Source organism: Pipistrellus kuhlii, unplaced genomic scaffold (genome assembly GCF_014108245.1).
Source record: "Pipistrellus kuhlii isolate mPipKuh1 unplaced genomic scaffold, mPipKuh1.p scaffold_m20_p_12, whole genome shotgun sequence".
Lineage (NCBI taxonomy): Eukaryota > Metazoa > Chordata > Mammalia > Chiroptera > Vespertilionidae > Pipistrellus > Pipistrellus kuhlii.
The window spans coordinates 33,929,369-33,947,517 of NW_023425427.1; the positions used below are offsets into that span (position 1 = coordinate 33,929,369).

The window sequence follows — 18,149 nt, forward strand, 5'->3', positions numbered from 1 at the left end:
GTCCTGTCCCCTGGGCCAGGGCAGCTGAGCATTGCCAGGCAGGGTGTGCACGGGCACAAAACGCCCACATAGACTATGAAGACAGCAGCGGCGTCTAGAGCTGTCTTGCACAGCGGCCCTGCACAGGCAGGCTTCCCACGTCACACCCAACTTACAAGTTCCTTTCAGACTTCAAAATTCTAGAGTAACCTCAAAGGCCCTTCCCGCTGTCAGAGCAGAAGGCACATCAAAGAGTGGACAGCGCAGAAAGGAGCTGTAACAGTGCAGCGGAGAGAGAAGTAATTCCCAAGCAGCCGGCAGCGGCAGCGGGTGTTTCAAGTGTGCTGGAAGAAAAGGGTCCTCCCTAAAGGGTTTGCAAAAAGGAAGAATGGGAAGATCGCCGTGTTAAAAAGCTCCCACGTGAGTAAGTGCAGCCCAGGACACAGAGAAAGCTCTGCAACTAGTATGGAAGCCCTGGCTCAAGGGTGTGAGAGGTCAACTTGGCGTGGAACCGCGCTGGCTCAAGCAACATGGGACACACAGGGTGCACGCATGATGTAGATCCAGAAAGACTACAGGGAACACACTGGAAAGGATCATGACTGACGGTTGCTAAGGAGTTTACCATTTCTTTCTGGAGGTGAGATCTGCTGAATATCACTATTTGTTATTATAGTCTCAGGAGTGTGTCTGCTTCTTACACTATATAAAAGAAAGCAGTTTAGAATACCAGGTGCCAGTAAAACCATATGGAGGTTCTGGTTATGCACAATGAGTTGTCTTATTACCCTCTGCCTTGAAGCGCCGAGTTAAAGGAATTCCACAATGAAGGAATATAGCCTAGATGGACCCCCGGGTGATAAGCCCAGTTAAGATCCTAGTGAGTGGCCAGATTAGGCAGACCAAGTAATCTTACAAGCAGGAAAGGTAAGGTGGGTTTTTAAGTGGAAGTTAAAATAATGCAGACACACACACAAAAAGCATCAACTACCATATATCTGACCTTGCTTGCAAACGACTTATTGACAAACTAGAGTAGGGGTGTCGAACTCAATCAGAGAAGGGGCCAAAATCTAAAATCCAGCCTAAATCGCGGGCCGAATGGTTTACTGAACAGTCATAAACAGTCATTGTGATGGAAACGCAGCGGAGTGCAGTGATGACAGCGCGGTGCGGGCCACATTGCAAGGCCTGGCGGGACGGATTTGGCCCGCAGGCCTTGTGTTTGACACATGTGAACTAGAGGCCCGGTGCACGAAATTCATGCACAGGGTTGGGGTGGGGGGGGTGCTCTCTCAGCCCAGCCTGCATCCTCTCCAATCTGGGATCCCTTGAGGGATGTCAAACTGCCCATCGGGATTGGGTCTACACGGGCAGTCGGACATTCCTCTCACAATCCAGGACTCCTAGCTCCCAACTGCTTGCCTGCCTGCCTTCTTGATCGCCCCTAACCACTTATGACTTCCATTTCATAGAAACTCACCAATGACCAGGTGATATTGGCCATAGCTCAGCTGGGTTACACTGCAGCGATGGACAGCGGGAGTTCTCCCGCTGTGGCTGCTGAGGACTGTGAGCAGAGTTGCTCCAAGGCTGGTGGGGATGCTAGACTTCCAAACCCCAGAGCCATGGTGGGTGGCAGAGGCTCACAGAGGTACATGGATTGGCCTCGGGAGGGGCCCCAGGGGGGCTGCTCTTCCTTTCAGCGAACACCCTGAGCATTTCAAAACCCAGAAGCTGCACTGCAAACATCAAGACGACAGGCTGTCCCTGCTGTGCCTCTCTTACAGCCATGACCACGGTGCCCAGTGTGTGGCAGTGACGAGGGCACACAGCCAGCTCCCTGCCAGCCTCCATGCCCCTGGAGAGGGCAACCGTGTCTGGTTCATTGGTGGCTCTCGCAGCACTGGGCCCATCGTGGACATGCAAGGGTGTGGGTGTACATCACAACCATTCTCATTCAGTCAACAGGAAGTCCTCTGCAGTGTGTCCTGGAGTGATCTCCATTTCACAAGGAGGAAACGGAGCCTTAGAAAGATGAAATAGCTGTTGTTGGGTTACACACTTGACTGGTGACAGCAGCAGGATCTATACCAAAAAAAATAATAATAATAACAACACTCCACCTCCTGTTTTTCACTACCATGTAAATCTGCCTCTGGACCAGAGGTTGGCAAACCAGCCCCCATGGGCCAAATCCAGCCTTTGACCTGTTTTTTTTTTTTTGCCTTTTTGTTTTTTCTTTTTTTTTTTTTTTTTTTTTTTTGTACAGCTTACAAGCTAAGAATAGTTTTTATATTCACACACAGTTCTTTAAAAAAATCAAAGCAAGGATACTATTTTACAACAAACAAAAATTATATGAAATTCAAATGTCAGTATCCAAAAATTAAGTTTTATTGGCGTGCAGCCACACTCATTTTTTTTTTTAATACATTGTCCCTGCTGCTTGCATGCCATAATGGCAGAGTTGAGTAGTCACGACAAGGCCGTATATGGCTCACGAAGCCTAAAACATTTACTAGCTGGCCCCTTACGGGAAAAGTTTGCTCACCCACCTCTAGGTACACAGCTGAGAAGCAGACACACTTCACTGCCCAGCTGTGAAGGCAAACTGGCACACAAACCAGAGAAAGTGCGGAGTGATGAGTGTCAGGTTGGCTTGAAAGCACCTCGGCCTGAAGGCCCTGGCTACCACCTGGCCACACCTGGAACCAGGGGGGCGGGCACAAGGCACTGGGCTCAGGCCCAAATGCTGGCGGAGGCGGCACTGCTGGTGGTAGCTCTGAAGGTCAAGGGGGATGCTCCATAAACCATGGATCGATCTGGCCCACTTGCAAGTAATGAGGATCTTGCGGATGACTGAGCTCTGCAGATGATATGAAAATCCCATTTAGCCTTGAGTCAGCAACCTCCCCTCCTGCTGGGCTCTCTGAAGAGATGCCAACAAGTTGCAGAATTGACAGATTTGAGCATCACCACCCTGTGCCGGGGATGCTAATTGAGCAGTGACATAGCCAGGAGGCACACAGCAGGAAGGGAGGGGGCGAGCCGGATGCCTGTACAATCCTGTGCCTGCAGCTGAGGAGGGCCTGGTTGCGCAGCCAGGAAAACCGGGTGGAAGCAGCCAGAGGGAGCCCTAAAGGCAAGGCCGAGGGAAGGAGATGGCCACCGCTCGCCCCTGTGTTTTATGGGTCTTCTGCCAATGGCTGAGGCAAAGGACACCGAAGTCCAGGTAGAGGCTGGGACAAAGTTCTTACTGGATATCCCACACAGATATTCCATACTGCCACTAACTGTAACCTGTACGACAGCTACCCTGCAAATGTGCGGTGCGGCGGCAGGAAGGGGGAGGTAGCAGTACCCACATCTTTGAAAAACAAAAGGATGCAGTCAGTAAAGCTCAGGCCTTGGGGGCCAGCGTCCCCAGGCCTGAGTTTCCCCTCTGACACCACTTCCTGCATGATCACTTAGTTTTTCAGACCCTTCGAAAACTCCTCTGCAGAATGAACTGAAAGAGTTAATTTATGGGTTATGTATCCTAGATGACCCAAAATTAGGTTTGTTTGCATATAATAAAAGACGACACAAAATGGTGACTTAAGTGAGAGTGATTATTTTTCCTCACACAAAACAAGTCCTGAGTTAGACAGAGCAGGGCTGGTGCAGCAGGTCCTCAGCTGTACGGACAGAGGAGCCATGTGTCCGTCTCCTGTGATGTGCTTAGAGCACACACAGGGACCTCATAGTCAGCAAGTGACTGCAGCAGCTCCAGCGATCATGTCTACATTCCAGGCAGCAAGAAGCTAAAAGAGGCAACGGCCGAATGGCATGCTTCTTATCTGAATCCGCTGTTGTTACGACGATTTCCAAGAAATCCTACCCAACAACTTCAGCTGTCATCTTTATTTCCAAAACTGGCTGGGAGGTGCACATTTTAGCTACACTTTTTGCTACCCCTAATAATATAGGGCTTCTTATAATATGGAAGAAGGAGCGACTAGAGTGAGGAGGCAATTAGTAGTCTTGGGCACAAATGCTTGAGGGCAGATGCTGTTGTTTCCAAATAATCAAATGTATTTAAATGGACGTTGTAAAGCTGCAGAGGGCCGTGCAAACACAATCCACACTCTTTGGCTGCCATCCAAGGCCCTTCTTGATCGGGCCCCCTTGTGCCTGAGAAGCCACATCTCCTCCCACTCCCCACTCGCTTGTGCTTCGTTTCACCACAGAGAAGTGCTGGCAGTTCCCTGGATGGCCTGCCTCAGTACCTTGGGTCTAGTCCTTTTCACTCCTCTTTGCCCAACCAGGTATCTTCTTCTGGAAGCCTCCCAAGGACTCCACGTTGAGCTAAGTGTCCCTTGGCTGTGCTCCCACAGTGTCCCATGGACATTTCATCCCATCACTCTCCGTACTACCTTGAGATAATCAGTCCAAGCCTTTATCTTTCCCTAGAGACCTGCTCTGTGCAATCCCACTAGCCACTAGCCACACAAGGCAATGGAGTCCTTGACATGTGGCTAGTCCACATTTAGATGTTTCAAATTATAGTAAAAAAAAAAAAATGCAAAATAGCTTATTAATACTTCCTATAAGTATTTCATGTTTAAATTATAACATTTTGGATTTATTGAGCTAAAACTATATTATTAAAATGAATTTAATCTGTTTATTTGGGCTTTAAAAATGTGTTTACTTAGTCAACTTAAAATTCCATATGTGGAATGAGTTCTGGAGATGGGTACTGGTGATGGTTGCACAATAATATGAACGTACTTAATACCACCAAACTGTTCACTTAAAAACTGGTGAAGATGGTGAATTTTATGTTTTATGTATTTTTAACTATAACATGTATACACATATTTATATATATTTTTAAATTACCATGTGTGGCTTGCTTTGTGGCTCACAATGCATTTCTCTGCGTGGGCACTGCTCTAGAGTATAAGCTCCTGGAGGGAAACACTGTGGCTCGTTGATTTTTGTGTCTCGAGCCTGTGCAGCGCCTGTTGGCTAAGCTTTGGTTGGACAAAGTCATACACAAGATAAACTCTTGGATCTCAGAATGGCAAAAGCAGGTGAGAGGGAAAGATGACGGTAGTCAAGGACGAGGGCCTGGCAGAACCATAATGTACCCAGTCTGGGACCTTGAGAAAGTCTTGGATGAAACAATGTGGCCCCCATTGTGTAAGTGGCTGTGCACGGAACCTGGTTCACATCCTCGGGCTGCTGTTAAACAGTGAATGGCCTGGGCAAGGGACATTCACGCTGAGCCTCAGTTTCTTCATCTATACCCAAAGGTGATTACGGCACCAGCCTCATCACGTTGCAAGGAAAAATAAAGGAGATCCTGTTGGCACGGTCCCTGAAGCATAATGAATGATCAATAAGTGTTAGCTTTATTTTTATTAACTTTTATGAGCCTGGTGTGAAGGAAGAGCAATTTTTAAGAAGTTGCCCGAAGCCAATCCGCATGAAGTCATTTCCCAGATGAATATTAGAACAATTTTTAATCTGAGATGACAAAAATAATTTGAGCTGGCAGATGGCACAGTGCTGTCACTCACTTTGTTGCTTGGAATTGAACGAATTATGCATAAGTACCTCCACCCTCCTTTCTTGTTTGGAAGTGCACTTGACTGTCAGGTCTGCTGGGTGTTCTGGGTGCTGAAGTGGCCCTGGCCGCTGGCGTGAAGGCCCAGAAATGCAGAAAGGCAGACGGGCCACACCGGCTGAATCAGAGGGGACAGCAGGTTATGCTTCCTGATGTGCAATCACCAGGCCTCAGTAGCTTAGGACAACATCTGCTTCTCATTTATGCTGCATGTTCACCATGGCTCAGCGTAGGGCTTTGCTTCCTGTTATCCTCACCAAAGGACCCCAGCTAGAAGGTGCCCAGGATTGTGGCTGCAAGAAACATGGTGAGTCCCAGGCTTGGGAAGCCTTCAGGCTGGAATGACATCATTCTCACTCACACTCATTGCCCAGAGCAAGTTTTTATTTTTTTTAGAAAAAATATATATATTTTATTGATTTTTTACAGAGAGGAAGGGAGAGAGATAGAGAGCTAGAAACATCGATGAGAAGAAACATCGACCAGCTGCCTCTTGCACACCCCGTACCGGGGATGTGCCCTTAACCAACGTACATGCCCCTGACCAGAATCAAACCTGGGACCTTTCAGTCCACAGACCGATGCTCTACCACTGAGCCAAACTGGTTTCGGCATTGCCCAGAGCAAGTCTTATATCCACACCTAACGTCAATGGAGTAGGGAAGTAGAATCCTATCATGTGACTAGAAGAGAAAGCAGAATGACTATCCATGAGCAGCCATGAAGACGGCCACTGCCAGAGTAGATGGTCTCACAAAGGCAGAGACATGATGTCACCCTGCATCCCAAGATCAAATTCTGGGGTGCTAACAACACCCCCCCCCTTAATTTCACAACCACAGAAAGCAATGAGATGCAAACTGAAATGATGATGTACCACTTTTTTAGAACAACTGAATTAGTAAAACCTACAATATCCAATTTGTTGAGGTTTCAATGAAATGATATACTGATGGAGTAATCAGAAACCGAAATGTATATTTTTTAAAAACACATTTTTATTTTATTTTAGAGAGATAAATCAATGTGAGAGAGAAACATCAATCGATTACCTCCTGCATGCCTCCTTCTGTGCCCTGACTGGAAATCAAACCAGCAACCTACTGGTGCAGTTTATAAAATGATATTAGTTTCAGACATAGGGCCCTCTATAGACTGTTACAATTTACTCTCCACAGGGATGTATAATAATGGCTACCTATTTCCCCACATCATCACCAACACAGTGCATCAATAATTTTTATGAATAAATTTAAATATTTTTAAAATGTTTAAATACTTTCCTTTATATTAACCTATTATATAAGTCCCTTTGACATGCCCCAGCAAGATAAAGCATTTGAAAGCATTTAAAAGAAGAATAGGGTGTGCCCTGACAGGGTACCTCAGTTGGTTGGAGCATCCTCCCATATGCCAAAAGGTTGCAGGTTTGATCCTGTAAGTATTTCAGTAGTATGCAGATAGACTAGTCAGCAGGAAATAGGAACCAGAAAACACAGTTACTGTATTAAATGCTGAGAGCAGGGAGGCAGGGAGCAGGCATGCTCCAGCTGGGTTTCACTCAAGTATGAGTTTTCCTCATAAAAGAAAAAAAATGGAAAAACAGCTACTAGAAACTTGGATCTTTCCTGTTCGCTTCCTCGAGTCATTATCTGAAACATAACCTCACATATACTCAATAGAATATCAACTTTCATATCGCAAAGGGTCATAAACAACTACAGCAGACAAAATCCAGTTATAGTCAGTAATTTGATTTAAAAAAATATAAACAAGTAGACCAAGAATCATTAAAGATCAATCAACTTGACTTAGCTGTTACTGAGAGAACAGCTCACACAATAATAACAGAAAACATATTCTTTTCAAGTTCATATGGAACATTCACCAAGATATACCATATTGTGAGTCATAAAACAAACTCCAACAAATTTGAAAACCACTGATATTATACAAAACACATTTTCATTCACATCACTAGAAGAGTTCAATAAAAATACAGAAAGTGATCTGGAATATCTCCAAATGTTTCAAAATTAAACAATATAATTCTAAATAATTCATGGATCAAAAAAAACATAGGCTAAAGAACAAACAACAATACAAATTATTATGAACTATAGAGCAAGGAAAACACAATATACCAAATTTATGGGATGTAGCTAGAAGAGTATACAGAAAGAACTGTATAGCATTTATTAGAAAAAGAAAGGACTCAAATTAATGATTTAAACTTCTTCCTTAAAAAGTTAAATAAAAGCATGACTGGTGTGGTTCAGAGGCTGAGTGTCAACCTGTGAACTAGGAAGTCATGGTTCGATTTCTGGTCTGGCACATGCCTGGCCAACAGGCATGATCCCCAATAGGGGGAGTGCAGGAGGCAGCCAATTCATGATTTCCTTTCATCATTAATGTTTCTATCTCTCCCTCGACCTTCTCTCTGAAATCAGCAAAAATACATATTTTTAAAAAGTTAGAGAAAATAGTAATCAGAGAATCAAAATAATGAGAAGAAAATAAAGATAAAAGCAAGAATCAATAAGACAGAAAATGGAGAAAAATGATGAGCCAAAAAGCTGTTTCATTAAAAGGATCAATAAAATTGATAAGCTTCTAAGTAAATTAATGAAAACATATATTATCTATATAAGAAATGAGAGAAAGAACATTATTACAAATCATACTGACATAAAAAAATATTATGAATGATTTAATAGCAATTAATTGACAACCTAAGTGAAATAGATAAATTCCATGAAAGACAATTAAAGCTCATTCAATAAACAGAAGATACATTAAACAGATTTATGTGTATTACATAAACTGACTTTGTAGTTAAAACCTTCTCACACATAAAAAAAAAATCACAATCCATCTGAATTTGGTAGTTAATTTTAACAAACGTTTAAAGAAGAAATGATGCCAAATTCTTTACAAAGAGCTCATCAAAAGAGAAGGTTAGGGGAAATGCTCCTATTTTATAAGACCAATATTACTCTGATACCCAAATCAGACAAAGACATTAAGAAAACTACAAAGCAATACCTAAGGAGCATAGACATAAAAATATTTATAAAATTCTAGCAAACCAGAAATTCAAGGTTGTTTCAACATTCAAAATTCAATTTAATTAATCTTATTAATAGACTAAACATAAATAATGCAATCATCTTCATAGGTTCAGATAGCGCTTCTATCTTGCATTAAAATACAATTCAAGATAGAAACTATGAGCAAGTTAGAAATATAATGGACTTGACTCAATCTGATAAAAAACATCCACAACAAAAACCCTACAACTAATAATGAAAACTGAATGCTTTTCCAGGAGATCATGAACAAGGTAAGAAGGCCTGCTCAAACTTCTTCTCTGCAACATTGTACCAGGAGGCCTAGCTGGTGCAACAAGCAAAAAACAGTCAACAGATATAGCTAGGGGAAGGGAAATATAAAACTGTCTCTAATCACAGATGATGCAATCATTTATGTAGGAAATCCTAGGGAATCTATTAAAAAACAACAAACAAACAAACACAACCCTATAAGAATTAAGTGACTTGGCAAGATTATTGCAGGATACAAAGTTAACATATAAAAAAAAATAATCAACTTCACATCCAAAGCAATGGGTAATAAATTTATACTAAATTTGGGCTATTTGATGAGGAACAGGATATTTGCATGATACCAGAGTGCCTTAACCTAGACTCCTTACTATTTACATCTATCAGGGAAAGCACAGTAACTGTATAGTGGAGAAAATAGAAAATGCCTTAACCAGGTGATCAAAACTCATACTACTAACAAGGAGTAGGTAGTGCTTGCTGAGGTGATATTCTGAGAAGGACATGATGTCATATGGGGAGTTTTCTGACTGGGGATGCATAACCTGAATTTTTTCACAAGGAAATATTAGAAAAACCCCAACTTGAGAATATTATATAAAAAAAAAAACTGATCCCTCTTCTCCAAATATCTTAATGTCACGAAAGAAAGAAAAAGGGGTGAGGAACTCAACCAAATTAAAGAGACCGAAGAGTCATGACAGCTAAGTACAATACATGATCATAGGCCAGATGTAGTACTAGAGAGAGAAAAGTGCTATAAAAGACATTATTGGGATAACTTATGAAACTGGACTATGAACTGTATAGTAAATATAAATATAGTGATGCCAAATTCCTGAGATTGTTAATTCTACTGTGGTTACATAAGACAATATTCTTGTTCACTAGAGGCCCAGTGCACAAATTTGTGCACCCGTGGACTCCTTGGCCTGGCCTGCAGGATCGGGAAGAAATCGGTTCTCCACAATCCCCTGAGGGGTCCTGGGTTGTGAGAGGACAGAGGACAGGCCAAAGAACCTGTGCACTGGTGCACAATCGGGGCCAGGGAGGGGCTGCAGGAGGGCTCCAGGGATGTCCAGCCCATCTCACTCAGTCCTGATAGGCTGGATCCCGGCAGCAAGCTAACCTACCAGTTGGAGCGTCTGCTCCCTAGTGGTCAGTGCTCATCATAGCAACTGGTTGACTGGTCAACTGCCTGCCCCCTGGTGGTCAGTGCACATCATAGCGAGTGGTTGAGCGGTCTTAGCATATTATTAGCATATTATGCTTTATTGGGTTGAATGGACAACTGGATGATTGGACACTTAGCATATTAGGCTATTATTATATAAGAAGGGGTATAACTGTGAAGTACTAAGGAGTAAAGGAGTATGACATTGCAAATTACTCTTACACGGTTTCAGAAATAAAATGATAGTATGTATTTACATATGTACATGCCATATACTCATAGATAAATCAAGTGTGACAAATTATTAGAAATTATTGAATCTGTTTAATGGATATCCAGAAATTCTCAGTGCTATGAAACTTCTAAGTTGGAATTTTTTTTTCAAAATAAAAAAGGATAAAGAAATTTCTCTTGATTCATAAACTCCCAGAATAAGGACCACCAGTACCTTTGTTTCTTTTTCTCCATTAGTGAAATGCTGATAAAAGTTGGCTTTCTACGGCTGTGTTACCCAAATCAAAATATGAATTTTCTAGATGAAATGTCAACCAGGGAAGAGTGAAGGGGAGGTTTGGAAGCTGTTGAAAGAACACGGGCCTTACATTTTCTTTGTTTCACGTGGGCAATCTCCTTCTAACCTGTGAGCCTTAATGGCTTTGCTTAAGAAAGGGAATAAACAACAACAATAATTCTGCTGTGAGAATTATGAGAGAAGGTATAAATGCCTACCTTCACAAAGCATATAAAACTAAGTTAGACTCAGACAATGCTGGGTCTCTGCTGCAGGCCCTCAGAGGCTTTCAGTCCTCCTCAGAGGAAAACCAAGATGCTCACCATGGTCTCCAACGTCTCCTGTGATCTGGCCTCCAGTTCTCATTGTTCTCCCTCATCCCATCTGGGCCCTCTGCTCTCAGTGCCATTCTTCAAAGTACAACCTGCCTTAGGGTCTTTGTAGTTCTGTTCCTCGGTCTGGACCATCCTGAACCTGACACACACAGGGCTCTGCTCTTTCCCTCATCCACTCCAGCTCATACTACAATACTACAATGGCAGCTAACCAGTGAGGCTTTCCCTCAGAAAGCACCAATGAGGAGTAGACACACTTATTCTCCAGTCATTCTCCGTCTCCTTCCCTGGTTTATTTTCACCGTCTACCATTGTGTTCATTTATTGTCTGTGTCCTCATAAAACGTTAGCTACATATTTGTAAGGACTTCTATTACTCAGAGCTGTATCGTTAGCACATCGTAGGCTCTCCATAAATATTTGTTGGTTGAATGAATGAATGAATGAATGAACGAATGAACAAACAGGAAGGAAACCCTGCACATATTCTAGCACATTCATAGTCAGTTTGTCGTAGATATTAAGTCCATTTAATGAAAACTTTTTTCTCTGTTGACATCTGTCATTATTAAATATTCCCACTGCTTTTAAAGTACAGTGAGACTTAATGTGCCAGATTTCACAGTGGTCTCTGAGAATACTGGAGATTATTTGACATATGACCAAATCAGGCTTGGAGAGCACGGAGTGACAATTCTGAAGAAGGAGAGGAGGAAGGAAAGATATATCCCTTATAGGTCTATTTGGGTATTTGATCATTCCTTTCCTAGTGGTGCCTAATTACCAATACTGGTCAACTTCCCAAAAAAGTTGGTTTTTCTTTCTTACCCAATCTCTAGAAAGTTGGCAGCTATTCGCTTCTAAATATAAAATCGCAGCCTCACATTTCAAATGCCACCTCATCTCACTCCAGAAAAGCAGAGCACATCTCAAGAATGTAGCAATTGTGTCTGATGTACAGTGACACCACTACACAGCTTTCTGTCAGCGCCCACGCTGACGAATGACAGGATCCCCCTGCCACCTGGGATCTGGGCCCTCTGGGACCCACCGAGTCACAGCCGGCTCGTTCCTCAGTTGCCACACGACCAGCCCGCAGCTGTGGGCTCTGGTCCTTTGCACCACAACCTGCCTTGACAGATCCAGAATGAGGGACCAGCTGCTTGGCCAGGAAAATCAGACAAGCAACCAACTCCCCAAGGACATTAGTTGCTTTTAAAAACTATTATTAAATTAAACTAAGGAGGATCATTAATTTGCAAACATCTGTACTTGGAATCCATATGGTGCTGTGATTCAATCCTAGCCAAGTCGAGAAACACACAAACTGCAGAACAGGAAGGTGGTATAAGGTACCCTTGGGGAAATTCTCAAGCAGAGCCTGAAATTCTTGGTATCAATTATTTTTCCTTCTTACAGAATGAAGGAGACTAATCAGTGACAGCCAGTGTCCTAAAGCAAGGTAAGCCAAGGTCTCTGGGCTCGTTTCTGAAACATAGGTTATACATTGAACCAATAATGAATTCATGGTATCGGAATGAGTCTCACCTGTGAGCTCTCTATTGAAAAGTTCCCTTCTTGTTTTTTTTGCTTGATATAAACACATTAAGCAGAACCTTAAGTCATCTGTATTCTAAGTTAGGCCAAAAAGCACACTGAACCTGAAATTCGTAAGTCCAAAATCTCTGTATCAAGGAATGTAATGAAAAGGGTCCATTCACCCTCCCCCTGTCAGTGAAGGCATCGAATATTACTTACAGAGGCCTCTGTGTAGGACCAATAGGCCCCCAATACTGAGTTGGTTCTGGGCCTCACGACTATGCAGGATATTTAATTAGAGAGCTGGACGCAGCGCAGTAAAATGGAGTCCAATATCTTTGGACTTTGTCTATGGGAATCTCAACATTTCTATTTCACTGCAATGTAAATTAAGACTCAAAGAAAGGTTTTTGTCCAGACAGTGAAGGCAGTTCAGTTTGAGAGCCCCTAAAAAATAAAATTCTTAACCCTGTTTAGACTCTTACATACCGACTCTGAACAGTTACCCTGTGCCTGAAACATGGACACTGCTGAAATAGGCTTTCTATGCGGAGCTGAGCAGCATGACTTCCTTGAACATTAAGTGTCCCAAGTGTGAACACATGAAAAGAAAGGTTTTCCGTTCAGTCTTCCTACTGCATCGTCGCTCCCTGTTCTCTCACTGGCGATTTCTTTCTGAAAATGGAATGTGTCTCACCAGGGATGATGAACAGATGAAGAGGTGTATGATAAAACAGCTTCCTCTCCCTAGCTGGCTCTGAGTCAGTTCAGAAACTACAAACCAGGTGAACTTCTTTCCCGTTGAAGAAGTTACCATAATATGAAACAACTTTGGATATTTTAACGACCCAGAGGAGAATCTGTACCATGGATAATAGTTTGTATTGTGTGGGTTAACACCATGAAACAGAGCACTTTATATCTAAGTTAAAGAAACGACGACAGACAGTTCAAGGCAGGCCCGTGGCCTTGTTAACCCTAATTACCTTCACTGGGCTGGACATCTCCCAGGGTGCCTGCCTTTGAGCCCTTTCTTAAAATAGCTCTGGTTACACTCTAGTTTACCTTTCTATTGCTTGACATTTGTTGTCCAGAAACTAAAAATGTTCCACAAATGATTCAAAGACAAAAAAACAGCATGAAATCATTCTGATTGGCACGGACACGGGAAATCACATTTCTGCAAACAGCCTCCTCTTCGAGGAAAATCGGCTCTGGATGAAGGAGGAACCAAAGGCTGGAGAGTAAAAACGTTCTCGTGGTCTGGGCAAAGGCTGATTGTGCTCCAGCCTGGGTATCAGGTAAGCCCCAGAACCAGTTTTATGTCATTGTCTTAATCTAGGACAACTCACATCAGGAAACAGTCTGCTGAAAGCCAACCAATCAGTAACAGCAAAAAGCCAACCGATTGGGAGCTTCGTTTTCAGAAAAGACAGGGGGCTGTGACAAGCACGAAACTTACCAGCAAAGGACTCGAACTTCAGCAGAGCGCTGTTGTACCCCAGAGTGATCAAGACGGACTCCTTCCCCACACGGCAGCACTCGGTGTCTCTGTTGAGCAGGCATTTAAAGACACAGACGCCGTCAGCTATAAAGAGTGGGAGAAAAAAAGAGGATTAGGAAAATCCATTTTGAGCATTGTAAAAAGGCTCATCAATGCCTAAACGCTTTCCTACATTTTCTCATGTTCTCAAGGCACCTCGTTTCTTTTCTCTTAATACAATTTCTCCTGGGACATATGGGAATATGAGAATCAGAGTTAAAGAAATGACTAAATGGCCGAATACCAATTCTTCCTAGGTGTTTAACACTGCTTAAAACAGTCTCTGACTGGCTCCTGCCTTTATGTCCAGGTCTCCATTACCCATAACCCTGTATTCCCAAAATCATCATATAACTCACTCTCTCTCTCTCTCTCTCTCTCTCTCTCTCTCTCTCTCTCTCTCTCTCTCTCTCTCTCTCTCTCTCAATCCTCATCCCACAAGTGAGGATGGTTTTTTTTGTATTTTTATTTGTTTGTTTGTTTGTTTTGGTGGGGAGTGGAGAAGGGGGTGGGGAAGAGGAGAGGGGAGAAAGGGAGAGGAGAGAGAAACATCTATGTGAGAGAGACATATCCATTAGTAGCCTCCCTCACCAGGGCTGGAGATGGAACCTGCAAATGGAACCTGCAATGCAGGTACTTGCCCTTGACCGAGTATCGAACCTGTGACGCTCCAGTGCACAGGATGACATTTTAACCACTGACACATGCTGGCCAGGGCCATTTTGTAGCTCTTGATGCCATCCCAGGAGAGACCAGGTAATGTCACTGTGGGTGATTGCGCACCTACTATGTGCCAAAGATACCACAAAAAACTTCCATTGTCAGTATCATCACCGACAATGTTCCTAGGTGAAGACCAGGCAGAGTTTAAGTCCAAATATGCACTGCTAATATGTAGCTAAGCTGGAATTCAAGCCCAGGGTTGAAGTTGACTCCAAAGCCCATGTTGCTCCTACCACATTGTGCCCAGGCAAGTGTGATAGAAAGCTTCCCAAGAAGGGCCCGTGGTAAGTGGCTGGGGTCTCATGAGATTCATGCATAGATAATTGGGAACTAACTCACGAATGCTGTCAGCATTGGGGCAGCTGTAATATGGTGGGAAAAGCAATGACTCTGTTTTATCTTTGACTAGAGGCCCGATGCATGAAATTCATGCAAGAGTAGGCCTTCCTTCCCCCAGCTGCCGGCACCGGCTTCCCTCTGGCCGCCAGCAGGCACCTGGGATCCAGGTTTCCCTCGCAGCCCCAGCTTTGTCCAGAGGACGTCTGGAAAGACATCTGCTCCAAGGAGCATATTACACTTTTTAATATATATATATATATACTTTATTGATTTTCCACAGAGAGGAAGGGAGAGGGATAGAGAGCTAGAAATGTCGATGAGAGAGAAACATCGACCACTTGCCTCCTGCACACCCCCTACTGGGGATGTGCCCGCAACCAATGTACATGTCCTTGACCGGAATCGAACCTGGGACCTTTCAGTCTGCAGACCAACGCTCTACCGCTGAGCCAAACCGGTTTCAGCAGCATATTACACTTTTATTATTATAGATATTGAGGGGATTTAATCACCTAAACACACGGAGTCATATTTTTTCATCACACAAAATAAAAATATTAATGCTTTGTTAAGACTGAAGTAAATAATTTCTAAAAGCTATTAAGACAATGAGAGTATTAATATTTCTCTAATTATAAAGTAACCAGTGACCTGGTGCATGGATTCATGCACAGTGAAAGGAAATTAATTTGAAGATGGCTGGTGGGGTGGGCCTGAGCAAGACAGGCCCGGACACACTCGGGAGCCAATTTCCCATGGTCCCTTCTGGCTTCTGTGGAGTGAGTAGGTTCCCTCCACCAGGTGGGGTCTCTTGGCCTGGCCTGCTCTCAGACACCCCGCAAGGTGTCCCAGAGTACAAGAGGGCACTTTGCAAGGTTGCTGTTGTATAGGGTGTGGAAAGCAAATGCAAGTGTGCAGTAACCCAGATTCAGGGCCAACAATTCCCCAGGAATAACATAACCCACGGCAGAAGGTGGAATCATGCGCCCCCATAAGGAATTGGGCTCGCTCCTCTCTGCTTTCGGGGTGCATCACCGGACAACTGCTGCTGCCAAGTCACTGCAGCTCTGCAGCTCCTGTGTTGAGTGTCTGCCCCCTGGTGGTCAGGGCATGTCATAGCGACCAGTCAGACACATATTAGCATATATATATATATATGTATATATAAAAGCTCTTATCTTTAATGTCTTCCATTCCCCTTTACAAAATCAATTATAGTATGTGTATTAAATTGAATTATAATTAAAAACATAATCCTCTATAATAAAAGGCTAATATGCAAATTGACCAAACAGCAGAACAACTGGTCATTATGATATAAACTGACCACCAGGGGGCAGACACTTAATGCAGGAGCTGCCCCCTTGTGGTCAGTGTGTTCCCACAGGGGGAGTGTTGCTCAGCCAGAAGCCCTGAGCTAGGCTCACAGCCTGCTAGCACAGTGGCGGGAGTGCTAAGGATGTCCATAGCAGTCAGACATCCTCTGAGGACTTCTAGACTGCAAGAGGGCCCAGGCCGAGCTGAGGGACATGACCCCCCACCCTGCCCTGAGTGCACAAATTTCATGCACCGGGCCTCTAGTTGTTTATAAAATTCCAGTGTTACACATGAGCATATGAACACTCGTGCACACACATTCTAAAAACACACAGAGTTAAGATGATTAAATGTTTTCAAATATTTTTAACCACTACTTCATATGAATGAGTATCTCCTGATGGAGGCACTCACAGATATTTTTCATGAACCATCTTGGCTGGTTTAAATAGTGCAGATGTTTTGGAAACATTTTCTTGGCATAACACATGAATTCAGGTTGTTATCATAGCCCAGTCCGTGTCTCCAAGGCATTGACGACTCCTCGCAGGGAGGCAGCCGTGAACACAGATGCAGAAGAAGGGCGTTTGGGGCTCCCTGAAACAATATGTTTTCTTAAAATCACAAAAAACATTTTTTTTTCAAAAAAAAATGGGATTTTTAGCATTTCTCACTTGTGTTTCTGATGGTTCTGAAGTAGGATGAGACAGGATGAAGAGAGGAGGAGATCCTAGTCTTCCTCAGCTCCTTGTGCAAACGTGAGTATCACAGTCTGTGCACTCTTTGTGAGCGGGGCAATTTCACTTTATTTTGGGATCCATTCTCTCTCTTTTTTTTGTTTGTTTTCCTCCCTGCATCAAAGCCTAGCACAGTACCTAATACTTCATATGTTCTGAATTTGTTAAATCATTTCTCCATGTATTGATCCCACTCCAGAATAGATAAGTTTAAAAATGTACTACTCAATCTTCTTTAACCAAATAGACTCTTGATTTTTTTTCTTTTGTTGTTGTTCATTTGTGATTTAATTAGGGTATACTTTGGGTTGCTGTTTTTTCCTACTTTCATAAATTGCAAAATGCTTAGCCATACATCCTCTTTTCTTTATCCTCTCCCTATTCTCTTTTTAAATATGGTGGGGGGGGGGGGATGTCTTTTTAAATATGCCATTATATCCAGAAAGTACTGGGAACTACTTCAGATTTTAAAATATACCTGTGGCAAAAAACTTTTTAAAACTTGAAACAAAGTTGAAAAGCACTGATAGATAAGCTAGGCATATGCTTTCAACATACACAACAATGACTTAATACCCCCAATATACAATTAGCTCTGAAATATAAGAAGAGATAAACATCCCTATTAAGAGTTAGTAAGAGGGGTGAGTAGGCAATTGACAGCTGGGAAATGTCAACAGCAAAATTTAAAAGAAATATATGTTGACCGTACCAAGCATTGGAAAGGCTGTGAGAAATCAATGAGTGCCATTACTGAGAATGTAAATTTTTATGTTCCTGAAATGTATTTTGGCCATACAGTTTAAAATTTAAAATCTATGTACTCTCTGCTAGACGATCTACTCATGGCAGTTTCTTCCAGGATGTATTTTATCAAGTGTGGATGGATGTATTTTTAAGGATGTGTATCTTAAAGCTAAGAGTCCATCATTTACGTGGTTGATTAAATTAAACATGATACATCTGTGTTCAGGTTGCAGAACAGCATGGG

General features: G+C 42.9%; 1 protein-coding gene across 2 annotated transcripts in view; it reads right to left on the minus strand.

Annotated features, from left to right (window-relative positions):
• The window catches only part of LOC118716536 (histone-arginine methyltransferase CARM1-like), a 223,018-nt gene that overhangs the window by 110,756 nt on the left and 94,113 nt on the right, over positions 1-18,149 (minus strand). For both annotated transcript variants that reach the window (XM_036433930.2, XM_036433931.2), the window contains exon 2: positions 13,962-14,087. In XM_036433930.2, coding sequence (XP_036289823.1) covers positions 13,962-14,087 — 126 coding nt within the window. The remainder of the gene's footprint in view (positions 1-13,961; positions 14,088-18,149) is intronic.